The sequence below is a fragment of the Hemitrygon akajei genome, chromosome 30 (genome assembly GCF_048418815.1).
Source record: "Hemitrygon akajei chromosome 30, sHemAka1.3, whole genome shotgun sequence".
NCBI classification, from domain to species: Eukaryota; Metazoa; Chordata; class Chondrichthyes; order Myliobatiformes; family Dasyatidae; genus Hemitrygon; species Hemitrygon akajei.
Window position 1 is genome coordinate 16,672,057 of NC_133153.1, and position 18,766 is coordinate 16,690,822.

The following is an 18,766-nucleotide window of genomic DNA, read 5'->3' on the forward strand; positions in this document are numbered from 1 at the left end:
CTTGACATAATGTGCAATTTTGATGGACTGAAGGGCCTGTTTCTATGCTCCTTGATTCTATGAGGATATTGCAGTATCCATTTTGTCCCAGTATAATAGTCAAAGTAGAAGCAGCTTCTTCTCTTCCACTGATAGTTTGACTGCAGTCTGATTCACAGACTGTAACTTGTTATTTGTAAACATGCTCAATAGCTTGATTTGATCTGGAGACATGATTGTTCAATCCCATCAGTCTTACCTAAACACCTGAAGTCTTCAATGTAAGTCCTGGTTTGGATCAGGAAAAGTGAGGTTTTAGAATCTTCAGGAGAAGAAATATTGACCAGTAGAATAAATCCCATTCAATTGCCCTTTTGTGATATGAAATTGGGTATAATTTTACAAGCAAAAGAAAACAATTAAACTTGAGTGAGATGTTTATCTCCGTGCGTTTGAAAATGCTTGATTGATTTTGTATCCAAACTGAAAAGAAACCTGAGAAATTACATATTTTCTCTAAACATTTCTAACCCTTGAAGCGGGAATATTTCTGGATGAATATTAGTGAGAATATTTCACATGTATTAAGTGTGATTTCCCATTCTGCAGTCCAGGAGAAATAAACCCATTTAAAATTAACGGGTTAATGTTTTCATTACATTAAGAGACAAAAAGAGCAATTCTTACAGTCATCTTTTTCTGGCACAAGCGCTGAGTTAGGGGGAATTCTGTTTATGAAATACTGAACCTTTCCTTTCCTGAACAATGCTTTCACGTTGTTGGGATCTAGGTGCAGCACAGCATTGCTGGAAGCAATCACCTCTTCATGGAGATTCAACTTAAGCTGGGCAGCTGCCAAGTTATTGAGACATTTTAGCCCATCTTCCTGGAGCTCTTCTGCTTCCTGAGCATTGGGTTTAACTGGAACATCAAACAAACACAGACATTAGAACATATTTAAAATTTAAACTTGTCCCAGCATTGAAACTTCATTTGATCTTTATCCATTTCCTGCTGAATAAGTTGCATTTCCTTGCTGTTGCCAGGTCTTTGTCGAATTTTTATGTTCACATTTCCCAGCATAAATTCCTGTTTCATATTTAAACTGAAAGCTGCCGATGTTAATGTCACACTTCCTTCTGATAGGTGTGGAGATTTGATTTATCTGTCAGTTTCTCAGTCTCAAAGACGGTGAAACCAAGTTGTTTCCTGATGTGCAGTAAGTTCTACCATTCAGGTCTAAATATTAATATTCAATTCATCCATTATGTAGAAGTATGAAGGTAATGTTAAAAGAGAAAACAGTCTATGTTATATTTGCATTTTTCCTCTGCTTCACTTAGTTTTAATTTCCATGTACAATATCACAGATCCAAAGAAGAAAAAAAATAGTCAATTAGGTACATCATACCTAAAATACTTCAAACAATATTTCTGCTAATTGTGTTCAATGCCAAGTCACTAACAGTTGGCTTTACAAATTGCGATTAGGATGAAATGGGAAGTGTCAAATAAACAAATTTCTTAAAGTCTTAAGGTTTTAGATTCATAGGGAGATTCAGCATAGGAACACACCTGTACCAAGTCCACACCAACCATCACCACACACTTGCACTAATCCTACACTAACACCAATCTCCTTACATTCTGCAAACTCTCCCAGATTCTACCATTCATCTACACACCAGCACTGATTTACAGGAATCAATTAACCTACGTCTTTGTGCTGGGGGAGGAGACCCAAGTGCTCACAGGGAGGACGTACAAACTCCACGCAGACAGTATCTGAGGTCAGGGTTAGACCGGGCGAGACTGACACTGTGAAGAAGCAGCTCTGCTAGCTGCGCCTCTGCACTGGACTTGTGAAAAAGTGTGAAGAGGGATCTCCAAAGTGCAAGGCTGTGAGATAAAGGCAGGTCAGTCAGCAGACGAGAGAGCCCTGTGGGGATGAAGCGGGGAATGTGGTAGAAATGGAGGAGGTTACAACCATGGTAGCATTGTGATCATGTGGCTCCTGAATATCCCACTCTGACCTTATCCTCTTCCTCATTCTTTGCATTGTTCTCTAGGAAATGATGTTTGCAGACAGGACGTTGCTTGACATAATGGTAGCACTCTTTCCTCAGTTGTGGGCTCTTGCCCCAATGCAGGATTTAAGTAAATACTTGCTGTCAATGTTCTGACGTGGTACCTAAAGAAGGCTGTGTTATCTAAGCTGCTAAATCTGTGTCCCTATTCGGAAAATGTTAAAAACTGCAGGCATTGTTCAAAGAGCCACAGAGTTCACAGACTGTTCTGACGAATATTTATCATTTCGTCAAGACACCAGAAATAGTCATTTGTCTCGTCATGCTTTCCTACGCAACAATTCTAATAGCACAAGATGATCTGTTCACGGAACATGAAGTGCCTTAAACTGTTGTGGGGACACAAAGGATTCTATGTGTCTTATGCCCTGAACCTGCCTACTACCAGTTCATACCCATGATGTTTTGTTCTGCAGTCCTATTTAATTGGCCACAGTTTATTTCTCCTTTCCACATATACTGTAGATACATATGAGTTGAGAAGATTCTGTTCATTCACTCATTTCAACAATTAAGATGTCAAATCCAAGGGAGTAAGGCTCTTACCTCCCACATTGCTTCCAAGATTCAAAAGCTCCACACAGACCTGGTAGATCAGAACTGGAAGCATATTCGATCTAAGCACCTTTCAGGGTGGCGAAGCGGCACATTATTATTCCTCTTTTGCACAATTTATTTATTTACACTTTCATGCATTCATAGTAATTTTTTGCAACATGTACAACAAGTATGAGGAACTCAGTGGAAACGAGCAGTCAACATCAGGACTGAGGAAGGATCTCAGCCCGAAATGTTGACTGCTCGTCTCTACGGATGCTGCCCGACCTGCTGAGTTCCTCCGGCTTGTTTGTACGTGTCTTTGACCACAGCATCTGCGTTGTACTTAGTGCATAGTAATTTTTTGTCTTGCACTGTAATGTTGCCACCAAATAATAAATTTCATGGCATATGTTAGGGAAAGTAAACCTGATACTGATAGAACCTCTGACATATAGCATTAGTGAGCAGTTTCAATCCTGACTTCAGGTGTTATTGGTGTGGAGCTGGAGTGTAAGCCCTGTGACCATGTGGACTTCTCCTGGGAGCCACAGATTGGAGGAACAACACCTTATATTCTGTCTGGTAGCCTCCAACCTGATGGCATGAACATTGATTTCTTGAACTTCTGATAATTGCCGTTTCTCCGCTCCCCCATTTCTGCTTCACTATTCACCATTCCCATTTCCCTGTCTCACCTTATCTCCTTACCTGCCTAATACCTTTCACTGATGCTCCTCCACCTCCCCTTTCTTCTGTCTTCTACCCTCTCCTATCAGATTCCCCCTTTCTCTAGTCCTCTATCTCTTTCACCAATCAACTTCCCTGCTCTTTACTTCACCCCTTCCCCCTTCCAGTTTCGCCTATCACCTTGTACTTCTTCCTCTCCTACCCCCTTCTTATTCTGACTTCTAATCTCTTTTCAGTCCAGTCCTGATGAAGGGTCTTGGCCCGAAATGTTGACTGTTTACTCCTTTCCATAGAATCTGCCTGGCCTGCTGAGTTCCTCCAGCATTTTGTGTGTATTACTTTGATTTGCAGCATCTATAGATTTTCTCTTGCTTGTGATTCTCCTGGGAGCACCAGTTACCTCTCACATTCGTAAAACACACGGATACGTGGATTAGGAGGTCAAGTGGCCATTGTAAGATGCCCCTGGTGTGCAGGTGAATGGATTAATCTGGGGAGAGGTGTGTTGGCGGAAGGGTTTGATTGGAAAATTGGGAGAATAAGATGGGTTAGGGTGGAAGAAGGTTTGCTTTACGGGCAGACTTAGTGGACAGAATGGCCTCTTACTGCGCTCAATGACACAGACAGATGAACATACATTCAGTGGTCACTTTATTAGGCACAACTGTATACCTGCTCGATTAATACAAACATATGAAGGCAGCTCAATGCATAAAAGCATGCAGGCATGATTAAGAGGCTCAGTTTTTGTTCAGGCCTAATATTAGAATGGGGAGGAATTGTGATCTGAGTGACTTTGACTGTGAAATCACGGCCCGAAACGTTGACTGCTCGTTTCCACGGATGCTGCCCGACCTGCTGAGTTCCTCCAGCGTTTTTGTACGTGTTGATTTGACCGTGAAATGTTTGTTGGTGCCAGACAGGGTGGTTTGAGTATCTCAGAAACTGCTGACCTTCTGGGATTTTCATGAGCAGGGGTTCCCAACCTGGGGTCCATGGACCTCTTACTTAGTGGTATTGGTCCATGCCATAAAAAAGGTAGGGATCCCTGCTTTGAAGGAAAATGGCATGAAAAAAAACCCATCCAGGGAGCAGCAGTCTAGAAGGTGAAAACACCTCATCAGAGGAGAATGGCCAGGCTGATTCAAGGTGACAAGAAGGTAGCTCAAATAAACACACATTACAACAGTGGTGTGCAGAATAGCATCTCTGAATGCACAACATGTTGAACACTGAAGTGGAGAGCAGCAGAAGACACTTGGGTTGATAATGGTTCCATTGGCATAAAATCTGTGCTCTGATGAACATGATGATTGTTAGTTTTACATTACTCTCTTCCAACCTCTTCCCTTTTGACTTATTTCTTATTTCTATTCAAAGATATAGGTCACAGGTAGGTAAAAGGTGGATTACCAGTAGTAGGGCTGTCCAGAGACTATGAATCATTATGTCAGGGATCATTGGTTACTCTTGCTGATTGAGTTGAGATAGGAGCTAACAGCTGCAAGTCTTCAAGTCACACACTGATAGGAAACCTGGCAGGATCTGTGGTGGTCCATATACGTGAAGCCCCAGATGGATCCTGGGTGTCTATTTTCTGATTGTAGTTGGCTGTACAAGAGCCACACAACAGCAGCCTGTCATCACCAACAGTTGACATCGGTGCAGAATGAAAGCAACTGTTCAAATCAACCTTTCCAATGTTTTAGATTTTTGTAGGCCTCAGTTTTCATTTGTTTTTATCCATTAACATTTAAACTATGGGTAATCTCCCTGTAGTAGAAGCAACACTGGTAAAGTACACAGGATAATAGATACATGGGAGCATCGGAAAATATAATTGACATTGTGAGATTAGCAGGGGGTTTAAGTAGTGAATACTGTTGAGTAGTGAATCTGTGGAATTTGTTGCTACAGGTGGCTGTGCAGGCCAAGTCATTCGGTATATTTAAGGCAGATGTTGATAGATTCTTGATTAGCCAAGGCAAGGAGGGATATGGTGAGAAGGCAGGAGATTGGGGCTGAGAGGGAAAATGGATCAGCCATGATGAAATAGCAGAGCAAACTCAATGGGCCAAATGGCCTAATTCTGCACCTATATCTTATGGTCTTATGGTCGCACACTGTTGTTTTTGAACAACAGCTTCTCAGGAATCGGAATGCAAGAAAATTGTAGATATTGGAAAGCTGTGAAACTGATGAAGGGTAATTAACTCGAAGCATCAGTTCTCCTTCTCTCTCCACAAATATTGCATGTCTTGCCGAGCATTTCCAGTATGTTCTGCTTTAAATTTGCTTCTCAAGAATAATTGCTGCAGAGATGTGCTGAGTTTGGTGAACCATGGGCAATAGTGAGGGCAAAGTAAAATGGAAGGGGAGGAGGTTCCATTTGAAGCTTTTATTGGGTATAAGATATGAATGATGACTGTCTCGGGTACATTGCAGACCTTTAAGTGTTGTGAATGTTATTTCCTCCCAGGTGACATGTCAGACGCACTGGGGAAATGGAAGAAATATCATGAGCTTCACGGAAATAAACCTAAGCTCACAATTTTCCTTTGCACATGTATTTTTTAAAAATGAAATTAAGTGGAAAAGTACACGAACTTGGAGCAATTAAATCCATTAATTTGGTTATGTGCTTTAACATTCAGATCCTTTGGATGCTAAAGAGTAAACGCATGGTATTGCTTTCATTTCCATTATCTGAATGTAGATGCCTTCCTACAATATTCAAATACCTCTGAACTCAGGAATCCAAGTGGGCTAAGGTTCTTTCTACACCTACCACACCCTTTCCAGTACAGATGAAGGTTCTCAACTCAAAAGGGTTGACTGTTTATTCCCCTCCATAGATGCTGCCTGGCCTGCTGAGTTCCTCCAGCATTTCGTGTGTGTATGTTCAAGGCATTTCTATGGTTTGCACATAATTGGGGGATTATCCTGTTCTCTTGCTGTAACTGTGCCAAGACTCCTGGCAGACAGGATAATTGAAATAGGAGACCGAGGGTTGATTTGATCAAAGGCCATAGGAAGTGCTGAAAGGCCCGGTGTAGCATAGGGAATAGAAAAAAAATATTTCTCCCAATTTCTCATTGACATCCAGAGTGCAACAAACAAGTGTAAAATCTTGTTTGTATAACACTCAGCTCCATTAGTCCTACACCTGTGGTTTTCTTGTCATAGGGAGCAAGATCTTAAAATAACAGTCAGGCGCAAAGTGAAAAATTCTTTTCCCACACAAAATACAATAACGATTTGGACTCCCTGTTGCAGAAGTCCATAGGTGATGTGGCAATTAGAACTTCCAGGGCTGATATTGTTAGATTTTGTTTCGGTTAAACTTATTAAGGGGTGGACAGGAAAAGCTGATATAGTGTTCCCCCAGGTTTAGTTCATCCACAAACTGAATAGTGGAGCAAGCTCAAGCAATTTAATAGCTTACACCCATCCTTAATATTCTTCCATTAGAGCACCCTGTTTCTCTTTGGGTTTTGGCAAAAACCATGAGATTCACCTGGAAAATGTTTTCTTTGTAACTCGGCACCCTAAGAACACAGCATTATCAGAGAAGATTGGCTAAATTTCAGTCTATTTATTTAATAACCTGCAGTCCTGCGATAACCTTATGTTTTGTTAGCAGTGAATGAGATTTGATTGCATGAATATACAATATGTGATGAACATGTTATTTATTCTGTAGCAGGTCAGAGTATGAATTATGCTTTCTAATTTTTAAGTCACTTTTACAACATGGGTGTGACTAGGAAGCCCAGTATGTATATTTACTCCCTAAATGCTGTTGAAGTTTTAAATTTCCTGACACTGTCACAAAAAATCCAGCAGTTCCAGGCAGGTATGTGTTCATGGCCTCTCCTATAAGGCTTTTTTACTGCAAAATCAAATCTTGCTATTCTTGACTTTGTTGCATAGGGTTAGAGTTTGTGCAGCTTTCGAGTGACAGTATCAATGTGTCAGGTTTGATTCTGGTCCATGTCGAAACATGCCTTGAAAGGGTTTGATTCCTTCCTGACCTCAGAAGCTAACGTAACCCTCTCAGTGGGCTCATATGCAAACTTGGCTCAATAGCTAACTCTGCTAACAGCTCTGTGCCTCAGTGGTGAGAAGGCAACTTTTATAACAATACACCTCTAGGGTCAGTATGATTTGAGTTTCAACCAAATAGGAAAGTTGGGCTGTTCCAATTAATGCCGTGTAAATACTGCCCATGCAGAATTACCGATTGCCAAGAAATGACAAATCATACACCAGCATAAATTTATAAAGAAAGTATATTGATCAAATTCAGCTTTATCTAACAGCTATTAAGAGAGAGAAAAGAAAGAAAGAAAATATAGGGGCCCATTACAGTTAGACCAGTCAAAATGTGCACATTTGATGCTGCCCGACCTGCTGAGTTCATCCAGCTTTTTTGTACGTCTTAAAATGTGCACATGACTGTTGGGGCTCATCTCTTCCAAAAGCTGGGTATAACCATTATTCTCATCACCAATCACTGGTAGAACTTCCCACTTTGGACTCCTTAATCTCATGAAGCACTCCTTGCAATAGCATCTTCCTGATCTTCTCTTCTCCATATCTCCCACCAAAAGACCACAAACCCCACCACGTCCGTGATAAATCTCTCTCCACCCAGCTCTCTCTGGAACCTTCTCCTGATCCCACCATCCTGATTGGGAGACACAACATTCCTAAGTTGAACAATATGGCTCCTTATCTTTATCCGAAACCAAAACATTCTACCAGCAAGACACACTGCTTTTATAGAAATCTACTGAAATGAAACACCTCATAGCATAGCAGTAGAAATCTTAACCAGAACATCACTTTAAATTATCTCAGGCCTGCATAATCCTGGATGGGAGCTAACCTGGAAATAACATGTAGAGTCCTTAGGCTGGCACAGTGATGTGCCCGGCAAAGTTGCTGCATCACAACTTTGGTGATCCAAGTTCAATCCTGACTTCCAGTGCTGTCGGTGTGGAGTCTTACGTTCTCCCTGTCACCACGTGGGCTCCCTTCGGTATTCTGGTTTCCTCCCACATCACAAAACAGGTTGTTAGGTTAATTGGCCTCTGTAAATTGCCACTAGTGTGTAGGCAAGTGGTGGGATTTTATTTATTTATTGCTGGGTGGTGTAGCACCTACCAATCTCCTGAATAAATCCTAGCCTAATCACGGGACAATTTACAAAGACCAATTAACCTATCAACCGAGTACATCTTTGGACTGTGGGAGGAAACCAGAGCACTTGGAGGAAATCCACGTGGTCATGGGGAAAATGTATAAACTCCTTATAGGCAGAGGTGGGGATTGAACCAGGGTCACTGGTACTGCAAAGCATTGTGCTAACTACTAGGCTACTGTGTCTATTTCTGGAGAGTTGATGGGAACATGGGGAGAATAAAGTGGGAGTGGCGTAAAAAGGTGGTTGAAGTTCAGTGTGGACTCAATGGGTTGGAGAATCTGTTTCCTTGCTGTACGACACTCTATGATTCTCAGACTTTGCATACAACTTTATCCCACAACTATCAACGTGATAATGAACTGATAACTCATTTCTTAGATGACAAGGATAAGGAACTTCTGTGCTTTTCCTTCAAATAGTGTGAAAGAACAGACAGAAAGTAGGTCAAGTAGGTATATGGTGGAATTTAAGGTGGAGCGTTATATGGGAGGCAAGGTTTAAGGGTTGGCACAACATTGTGGGCTGAAGGGCCTGTACTGTGCTGTATTGTTCTATGTTCTATGTTCTAAATCCTCTTCTGAATGAATTTACCTCCAGTCGTGTAATATAGCTTCACTACAACACCAGAGTATCAGCCTAAATCTTATCCTCAGGTTGCTACAGGGGACTTTGAACTCCTGATCTTCTGTCTCTGACTAAGAGTGCTATTGACTGAGTAACACCTGTCAGTAGAGTGGTGGGCAGAAGGCCAGCAGAGGAAGTTTAAGCAGGGGAAGGAGAATGAGCACAAAACAATACAAAATAGGGTAACCAAAGATTATTAATGCTTGTGTCTTACGTTCTGTGGAAATATTCAGCAAGTCCAGTGCAAGGTTGTATGACTTTACAGCGCTATGGTAGTCACCTCTCTGGAAGTGGTAGTTGCCACGCTCTCGTTTCTGCTTACAGATCCGTATGCAGTCTGAAGGTGACAGCTCTTTTGGGTCCGGAGCATTTCTAACATCAAGCAGCTGGATTTCATAGATCACTGTTGCGTCTGGAGGGATATCAGGAGCCCTAAAATGAAAGGGAAACAATAGTAATCGTTTTTCACCCAGTGGTCATGTGTTATACAGAAAGCTGGAACTCTGCAGTCAAGGGGCTAAGCTATGAACTCAGCAGTGGCTTCTATTTACCTGACACCTTGACCAGTATAGACCAGTATAACCATGGTGATTCCTAATAGACTCATCCACCAGAACTGGCCACTGAGACACAGAGAGCGAGTTGTGATAACATTTTAAAGGCCATAAAGAAGGAAAGAGAGGCGGAAAAACTCCAGAATCCAGAGCCCATGTAGCTGTCATTAGCTGCAGGAAGATCAGGATTCCAGGATGGAGGACAGTCACCTTTCACACACTGGTGTCTGTTCTATTTTGGACAACCCAGTCACGAAGAGAGAGTCTGCTGAGGAATGTCCCGAGTCCGGAGATAAAAAGGGCATTGACAACAGTTTCTTAGCACCTGTGCAATTGTGTAGTTTAACAGAAAGCGAAATAGAGGGTCTTAGTAACAGCAAGGTATAGAGTAAGAAGGGCATTTCAGGGTCAAGCACCAAGATTATAGTCATTTTGGCTCAGCCTTATACAAAAGCCAGGAACAGAATCAATGACTAGGGAGTGAGTTAGCGGTAGAAACTGTAGAAAAGGGCTTTGGCCTTCTGAATATTCAATTAGAAGAAATTTACGATCATCTGCTGTGGGACAATTAGAAACATTGAGCAAGAGTCAACATGAATGTGAAATGTTTGTTGATAGCATGCTGAAGGACAGAGCGTTGATATGAAATAAGATGCTTTAAGGATGGATCCTTGAGGGAAGGCCTTTTCACTACCATTTGATCAATTAGATTAGAATTGTACACGGGGTCCCATCCGGCTGTTGGATGAAGAAGGTGTAGTCTGCCATGTCAAGGCTGAAGGTAGTTCCAAAGTGATGGGAAGAGATAAACTGTCCTCTATTGATAAGATAAGATGACTTTGATAAGATCTGTTGCGTAGCATTATGGCAGGATCTGACACGAATTTTCAGACATGAATGGCGAGAGATTAAATTTGCTTAACACCTTGTTTCTGTGCGTTACAATCTCCATTTCCCATGAAATATTACAAAAATCGACAACAAATAGAATCACAGGATGTTCTGCGAAGTTAGTGACTCTCATTGCCGGATGCTCCATGTTCCTAATGCATAAACCACAAGAGGATTCTAGACCTGCACAGTCATTTCTAACAACATGCATCACACGTCTCGACACCACTTCCGGGATTGATTTGGAGTCTGCAGGCCACTCCAACAGAGAAGAAGGCTTAATTCTGCATGGTTTATGAGAAATCAGCTCTCAGTCTGCAGCTCCAAACTAGATTCAGAGGGGCAGCTATTGACATATTTCTTCACTTGTTCTTCTTCAGGTCTCTGACATAGCAACCACAACCTCTTCCCCTCCCCGCTACACCCCCATCTCCACCGTCAAACTCCCATGGTTCCAAAACGTTCAAACTCTCAAACATTCAAAATTCAGTCAACTACAGTGCTACAGCAGATCTTATTAAAGTCTATAATTACAAGGTAACTTTTTCATCCCACTGTTCATCTGAATTTCTCTCAACCGACTGATCATTTGAAACCAAACCCTATCTTTTTCCACACCCAGTTCTCTGACCATAACATTTCTTTATCCCACTATGTTCACTGGAAGGGGATCCTCACTCCAATCTTCTTTCTCAGTTCATGATCTGAAGCCCCTCACTCTCCTGGACGTTTTTCCCTCATGCCTTACCAGGCCAGCTGTAACCCCAACTGTTTAATTTAAGTTGGTGTAATGACATTGTGTGCAAATCGAGGGCCTACCATTAGTCAACAACACACACAAAATGCTGGTGGAACACAACAGGCCAGGCAGCATCTATAGGGAGAAGCGCTGTCGACGTTTCGGGCCGAGGCCCTTCGTCAGGACTTCTCCCTATAGATGCTGCCTGGCCTGCGGTGTTCCACCAGCATTTTGTGTGTGTTGTTGTTTGAATTTCCTGCATCTGCAGATTTCCTCGTGTTTGCCTACCATTAGTCAGTAGCTTCTGATTACTTGCGGCACAAGTGGCTCTATTGCTGTTAATTTTTTTTTTATTTACTTATATTTTATTTTATTGAGATACGACATAGAACAGGCCCTTCCAGCCTTTCAAGATGCTGTTGAGCGAAAAGTTATGGCATGTTGATAACAACTGCAATTCACCATGTCCTGAAATAAATCATTTTACTTAACCTCAACATAACTCAAAGAATCTGACATAGAGAACACTAACTGATCCAAACATCTTGGTTAAAGTTTCCAATATTACAGAAGCAGCCACACTTCAGGAATTCTTTCCTGGCTGACACATTCTTCAGAGTATTATGAAGTTGTAGTTTGTGAAAAAACAGCATATTTTTTGAAAGGCTAAAATCCAAATTATAACTCGGATATTCCTTCAATGCAAAATGCAGAAAGACATGAAGACATCCTGCATCACCCAATATCAGCAAGTGCTTTTGCTTATGTGCACATGCGTGTGTATGTGTGTATGTGTATATACACACACACACACACACATATATATATATATATATATATATATATATATATATATATATATATATATATAGATAGATATATAGATTGTACACGTACACACACAAACGTGTGTATCAATGACAACAATATCACAGGTCATAAAAAGTTCATTTTAAGTTAATAACAATCTGTGTCCTATTTGCTTCCACAGAATGTTAACTCCTTAGTGTTTATTTACATACTTTCCTTTGAATGAGGTGTGGGTATTTGTATAAAGTATTTATCGTCAATGTTTTTTTTGTTATGCAAGTTTCTCTAAAGTGCAGAAAATAATCCACAAGGCTGCCAAAAAGACTGGAGACACGCCAATACTATTGTTCTATTCACTGGACAAGAATAATATTCCAGTCTTTGAAGAGATGCCTTAAGCTGCCTTTTATTTCCAGTAGATCTGCGGACCTCTGATACTTTGTCAGGCTTAACCAATCTCCATACGTGAGGTGGAATGGAATGTCAACAAACTATCAAAATGGTAGATCACAGCCAAGCTCATCCATGCCCAGTGAGGAGGGGAGCAGACTTATCTGATGAATATAGATAATTAGGTAGTGACAGGGCATCTGCAAGTTATGATGTTCCCATGCAGGTCCACCTAGGTGCTGGAGGTTTAGGTAGTGTTATAAAAGTATAATTTTGAAGTCCATCATGCGGTTCCTTAATGTTGTTATAACTGGGGGTGGTAATGGGGATAAGCTCCCACTACCTATTAAATGCTCCCGATGGTGTACAGCTTCTGACAACCAAATCCAGCTCCTGGCTGGCATGTGTGGCTTAGCTATTAAGCTCAGCAGAACAGTTTCTGGCACCTTAAAACTATTCACTTCAGGCAAGTGGGAGCTCATCAGCCATGGCTGACAGCTCACCTAGGATGAGGAAAAATCTGATTTCTAACCTCTTTTGCCTTGTGGCTATACCCACTCATGGGGAAGGCTTCAGGTGTAAATCCCGAGAGAAAATTCTGGAGCCAAATTCCCTCAGACAGCCCAACATTTTCAACGCTGACTGGCAGCGCCCACAATGCGGCTGGTACCAACCTGTATCTGTCTCGGCTATTCCTTTGGGTTCATCAGATGCATGGAGAGGGGGAGCCTGTTACATGGGACAGCTTGTTCTCCATATTGTACTGCCCAGGCTTGTGTTTCTAGACAGTGAGGATGCAACATCTGACTGATGGAAGCCTCACTCACTCATGAGGATCACTCCAGAAGCATCCATGCTGTGCCAGTGGGTACTTAGTGTGATTGATGGATACCAATCAAACCCAGTGCCTTATCAATATAAGTGTTGAGCATTTTGAATGCAGCTATTATGTAATATTACAGAAACAAGGTTGTCTTGATAGAATTATACAGGACTTTGGCAGGAATACCGTGCATGGGTTTGTCTTCTTATTGAAGAAAAGGAAGTTCGCTGGACTGATTCAATGGGGCTACTGTCTGAAGAGAGATTGGATTGACAGGGCTCATGTTCACTACAATTTAGGAAAATGAGAGGAGATATTCAAATGTACACTGCTCTGACAGGATTTCACAGGATAGGTTTGGAGAGGATGGGAGTCCAGGACAAGGGATCACATTCATGGCATACAGGGAAATAACCATTTGGACTGAGATGAGGAGCAATTTCTTTACTCAGAGGGTGGTGAACCTGAGGAATTCTCCACCACGGAAACTGTAGAGGTCAAGTTGTTGAATATATTCAAAAAAAAGACAGACTGATTTGTAGTGACAAAGGCATCAAGGAATATGGGGAGAGAATGGGAATATGGTATTGAAAAAAAAGGAATGTCAGAGGAGGTTCAGAGGGAAGAACAGCCCACTCCTGCTCCTATTTTTTATCTACTCATCCTGACAATTGGAGAGGATTCCATCACAATCCCAGCTTTTGCCTTGTACAAGGCAAAAGGGTTCAAAGATATCTTAAAAATGAAGATGTGAGTCAAGTTGCAGAATTACCTGCTTGATCTTTCAACCCTACTGGGTTTGGAAATTGAATGTTTCCTGTATAAACTGATCAAAGTACCAAAAGTCAACATCAAAGTCGTTGATTGTCACATGGGCAAGTACATGTTTGCACAGGTGTAGTGAAAAACTTACTTGCTACGTGCCTGTGATGCTGCTGCAAATAAGATTTGGATTGCAACTGTGTACACATGTTTTTGTGCATATGCCAATAAACGTTGAATTTTGGTTATTGAGCAGTTACATAGGCCCACATAATCTTGTTAACAGGTCCAGCTGCTCTTCTCAAGGAAAGACATACTTGTGTTAGACAGTGTATCAGATTGACTCTTGAAATACAGATCTGTCCCTTTAAGGAAAGATGAAGTAGACTAGTCATATTCTGTACAATTTAGAATAATGAGAGTTGATTTCATTGAAAAATACAAAATACATGGTTGATAAAGGATGATAAAGACAAATGAGTTGCAGTAGATGTGGTGTACTTGATTAGACAAAGGAGATGCAGTAGATGTTGTGTACTTGGATTTTCTGAAGGCCTTTGACAAGGTGCCGCACATGAGGCTGCTTAGCAAGATAAGAGCCCATGGAATTACAGGGGAGTTACTAGCATGGGTGAAGCATTGGCTGATCAGCGGAAAACAGAGAGTGGGAATAAAGGGATCCTATTCTGGCTGGCTGCCGGTTACCAGTGGAGTTCTACAGTCGGTATTGGGACTGCTTTTTATGTTGTATGTCAATAATCTGGACTATGGGATTAATGGATTTGTGGCTAAATTTGCCAATGATAGAAAGATAAGTGGAGGAGCAGGTAGTGTTGAGGAAGAAGAGGGCCTGCAGAGAGACACAGTTTAAGGAAATGGACAAAGAAGTAGCAAATGAAATACAATGTTGGAAAGTGTATGGTCATACACTTTGGTGGAAGAAATAAACGGGCAGACTATTACGTATTTAGATGGGGAGAGAATTCAAAATGCAGAGATGCAAAGGGACTTGGGAGTCCTTGTGCAAGATACCCTAAAGGTTAACCTCCAGGTTGAGTTGATGGTGAAGAAGGCAAATGCAATGTTGGCATTCGTTAATAGGGGCATAGAATATAAGAGCAGGGATGTGATGTTTAGGCTCTATAAGGTACTTGTGAGACCACACTTGGGGTATTGTGTGCAGTTTTGGGCTCCTTATTTTAGAAAGGATATACTGAGATTGGAGAGGGTTCAGAGAAGATTCCTGAGAATGATTCCAGGAATAAAAGGGTTACTGTATGAGGAATATCTGGCAGCTCTTGGGCTGTATTCCCTCGAGTTCAGGAGAATGAGGGAGGATCTCATAGAAGCATTCCAAATGTTAAAAGGCCTGAACAGATCAGAGATGGCAAAGTTATTTCCCACGGTAGGGGAGTCTAAGACAAGAGGGCACAACTTCAGGATTGAAGGACATCCATTTAAAACAGAGATGCGGAGAAATTACTTTAGTCAGAGGGTGGTAAATCTGTGGAATTAGTTGCCATGAGCGGCCTTGGAGGCCAAGACTTTGGGTGCAATTAAGGCAGAGATAGATAGGTTCTTGATTAGCGAGGGCATCAAAGGGTACGGGGAGAAGGCAGGGGAGTGGGTATGACTGGAAGAATTGGATCAGCCCATGATTGAACGGTGGAGCAGACTCGGGCCAAATGGCCTGCTTCTGCCCCTATATCTTATAGTCTTATAAACTGACATTGTTTCCCCTGCCCAAGGTCTGCAGAAACAGGAGCAACATCAGCCATTCAGGAGATAGAAGAGAAAATAAATCATCAGTCCCATGATACCGAGTCTTTGAAATACTCTCCCCCAGCTGCTCTGGAGGCTCAGCCACTGAGTATTTTAACAAGAAACTGATATACTTTTAGGTAAAAAGAAAAGCAAGAAATATGGAGTTATTACTGGAAAGTGGCGCTAAGGTAAAAGATCAGCCTCAGTAGTAGAAATGGTGGAGGCAGGGTAAATTGGCAAATGGCCAAATTGTGCTTCTATTTCATATGTTCTTCATATGGACCAAGATCACGAGATAAAATCAGAAAATAGTGGAAACACTCTTTTGGACAAAATGCACCTGTGTGGCTTAGCTATTAAGCTCAGCACAACAGTTTCTGGCACCTTAAAACTATTCATTTTGGGCAGGTGGGGGCTCATCAGCCATTGTTGACAGCTCATCTAGGATGAGGAAAAGTCTGATTTTTTAAGCTTTTCTGCCTTGTGGCTATACCCATTCATGGGGAAGGCTTCGGGTCTAAATCCTGAGAAAAAATCCTGGAACCAAAACTAAACTTCAGGTGAGTTTCATCGCCTAGAGTAGATTTCAAGTTACTAACATCACAAGGGACCAAAACCTTGGCTGACTTTTCAGTGCACTACTGAAGATGTCACAAATAAGATGGTATCACTTCTCAAGTGAGTCACTAAACCTGTGTGGTTTCTCAGGCATGAATAAAACCAGAGTTCTCTCTGATGACCTAGCATGGTGATCTAGCCAATGGAGTAATGTTGAAGAAGGTTGACTGTGGATTAGGTCACATTGGTGTTAGATTGTGTTGAATTTGTGAAGTGTAGACCAGGAAGGCCAGTCAGAAGCCCTCTCAGCAGCTACAGTAATGACCTTCTTTCCATATTATGATCAGAAAGAGGGATGTTCACTGAAGTTTAATTCCATTTGAATCACCTTACTCAACAAAGCACTACATAGTTGCATGCAGCAGGGCTTAGACAACAGTCAAGCAAGCTATTCATTGCATCATAGAAATGCCTTCTCCAACTTGAGAGAGTCTAACTAGCTGCTCTTGAGATCCAATGGCATGACTCTTGTTGGATGCCCCACCATAATATTGTGAAAAGTTATCACAGAAACCCAACTGGACCAATCATAAAATATCATGGCTACAAGAGCAGGTCAAAGTTACCTGTGGAAGGTTACTCACTTCTTGAGATCCCAAGTCTTTCACCAGTTAAAAGGGATAAGTCAGGAGTATGATGGAACACCTTCCACTTATGTGGTTGAGAGCTGTTCCAGCCACTTTCAAGATGCTCGACACCATCCAGGCCAAAGCCACCCATTTGATTGCCAGACCATTCACCGCCCTAAATGTTCATTTTCTCCATCACCAATGGCTGCAATGTGTATCATTGGCAGAATGAACTCCATCCCAACAAAACTTCCCAAACCAGTGATCTTCACCATAAAGCACAAGGGCAGTGGATGCATGGAAACACAAGCACCTACACGATCCCCCCCCTCAAAAAGCACATCATCCCAAAATGCACTTAGTGGCCTCCTTATTAGATACACCTGTGCACCTGTTCATTTATGTAAATATCCAATCAGCCAATTATGGGCAGCAGCACATTGCATAAAAGCATGCAAACATGGTCAAGAGGTTCAGTTGTTGTTCGGGCCAAACTCCAGAAGGGAGAAGATATGTTAATTAAGTGGCTTTGACTGTGGAGTTATTGTGGGGTGCCAGATGGGGTGGTCTGAGTATCTCAGAAACTGCTGATTTCCTGGGATTTTCAAGCACAAGTCTCAAAAGCTTACAGAGAACAGTGAGAATTTTTTTTTTTAAATCTAGTGAGTGTCAGTTCTGTGGGTGAAAATGAGAGAGGTCAGAAGAGGATGGCTAGACTAGTTCATGCTGACAGGAAGGTGACAGTAACTCAGATAACCATGCGTTATAACAGCAGTGTACACAAGAACATTTCTGAATGCACAACACATCAAACCTTGAAGTGGATGGGCTACAGCAGCAGAAGACCATGAGGATATACTCAATGGCCACTTTACTAAGTACCCCCTGTATATTGTAAGGAGCCCACTGAGCTTACGTCACCAGTCCTTCACTGCTGTGGATGCAAATCCCGGAACTTCCTCTCCGATCTGTTGGAAGCTCATCCACCGGAAGGACGGCAGTGATTCAAGAAGGTATATCACCATCAATGCATTTATTTATTTTATTGATTCAGAGCTATAAAAAGGCCCTCCTGCCCAAATGAGTTCACACTGCCCAAATAAACCCATGCGGCACATTAACCTACTAACTCATATGTCTTTGGAATGTGGAAGGAAATCCACAGGGTCATAGGGAGAATGCACAAACTTCTTGCAGAAAGTGGTACTGTCTCTGATACTGTAACAGCGTTATACCGGTTGCTGTGCTACCATGCTGCCATATTCTCAAGGACATTTAAGGATTGAGCAATAAATGGTGGCCTTGCCAGTAACACATAGATCACGAAAATTAAATCAATTTATAAGTATCATGTAATACTTAAGCCAATAGAGCAGAGTTGGAATCAACTGTTCTGGATGTGTTACAAAGATAGGACTAGACAGCCTAAATTATAGCAAAGATATTGAGATTCATTAGAATGATGCCAGGGAGAAAGATGGAACTTGCGTCTGCGGAACAATTTGCTTCGCGGATGTACTTCACTGGTGGGGGTCACAGATGGCATTACAGAAATGCAAGTTCTTTCTTCTGTTGATCAGAGGCTTGATTGAAAAACATCCAGGCTTTTCTTCTCGTGGACCGGAATTGTCCAGAGCAGCTGGGAACTCGACAGGAAATCACAATATCTCACTATCTATTACTGCCTCTATTTGGAGTTTATTTTGGCATGCTTCTAGAC

The 18,766-nt window shown here is 41.8% G+C and overlaps 1 protein-coding gene across 3 annotated transcripts in view; it reads right to left on the reverse strand.

Moving 5' to 3' along the window:
• Positions 1-18,766, reverse strand: part of fkbp16 (FKBP prolyl isomerase 16) — a 222,544-nt gene that overhangs the window by 31,317 nt on the left and 172,461 nt on the right. Inside the window, exons 4-5 of one of the 3 annotated variants that reach the window (XM_073033044.1) lie at positions 9,407-9,558; positions 728-900 (exon numbers count right to left, since the gene is read on the reverse strand). In XM_073033044.1, the coding sequence (XP_072889145.1) occupies positions 728-900; positions 9,407-9,558 (325 nt within the window). Of the gene's footprint in view, positions 1-727; positions 901-9,340; positions 9,559-18,766 lie in introns of all 3 variants that reach the window. The other 2 variants (XM_073033045.1, XM_073033043.1) reach the window with 2 other exon arrangements.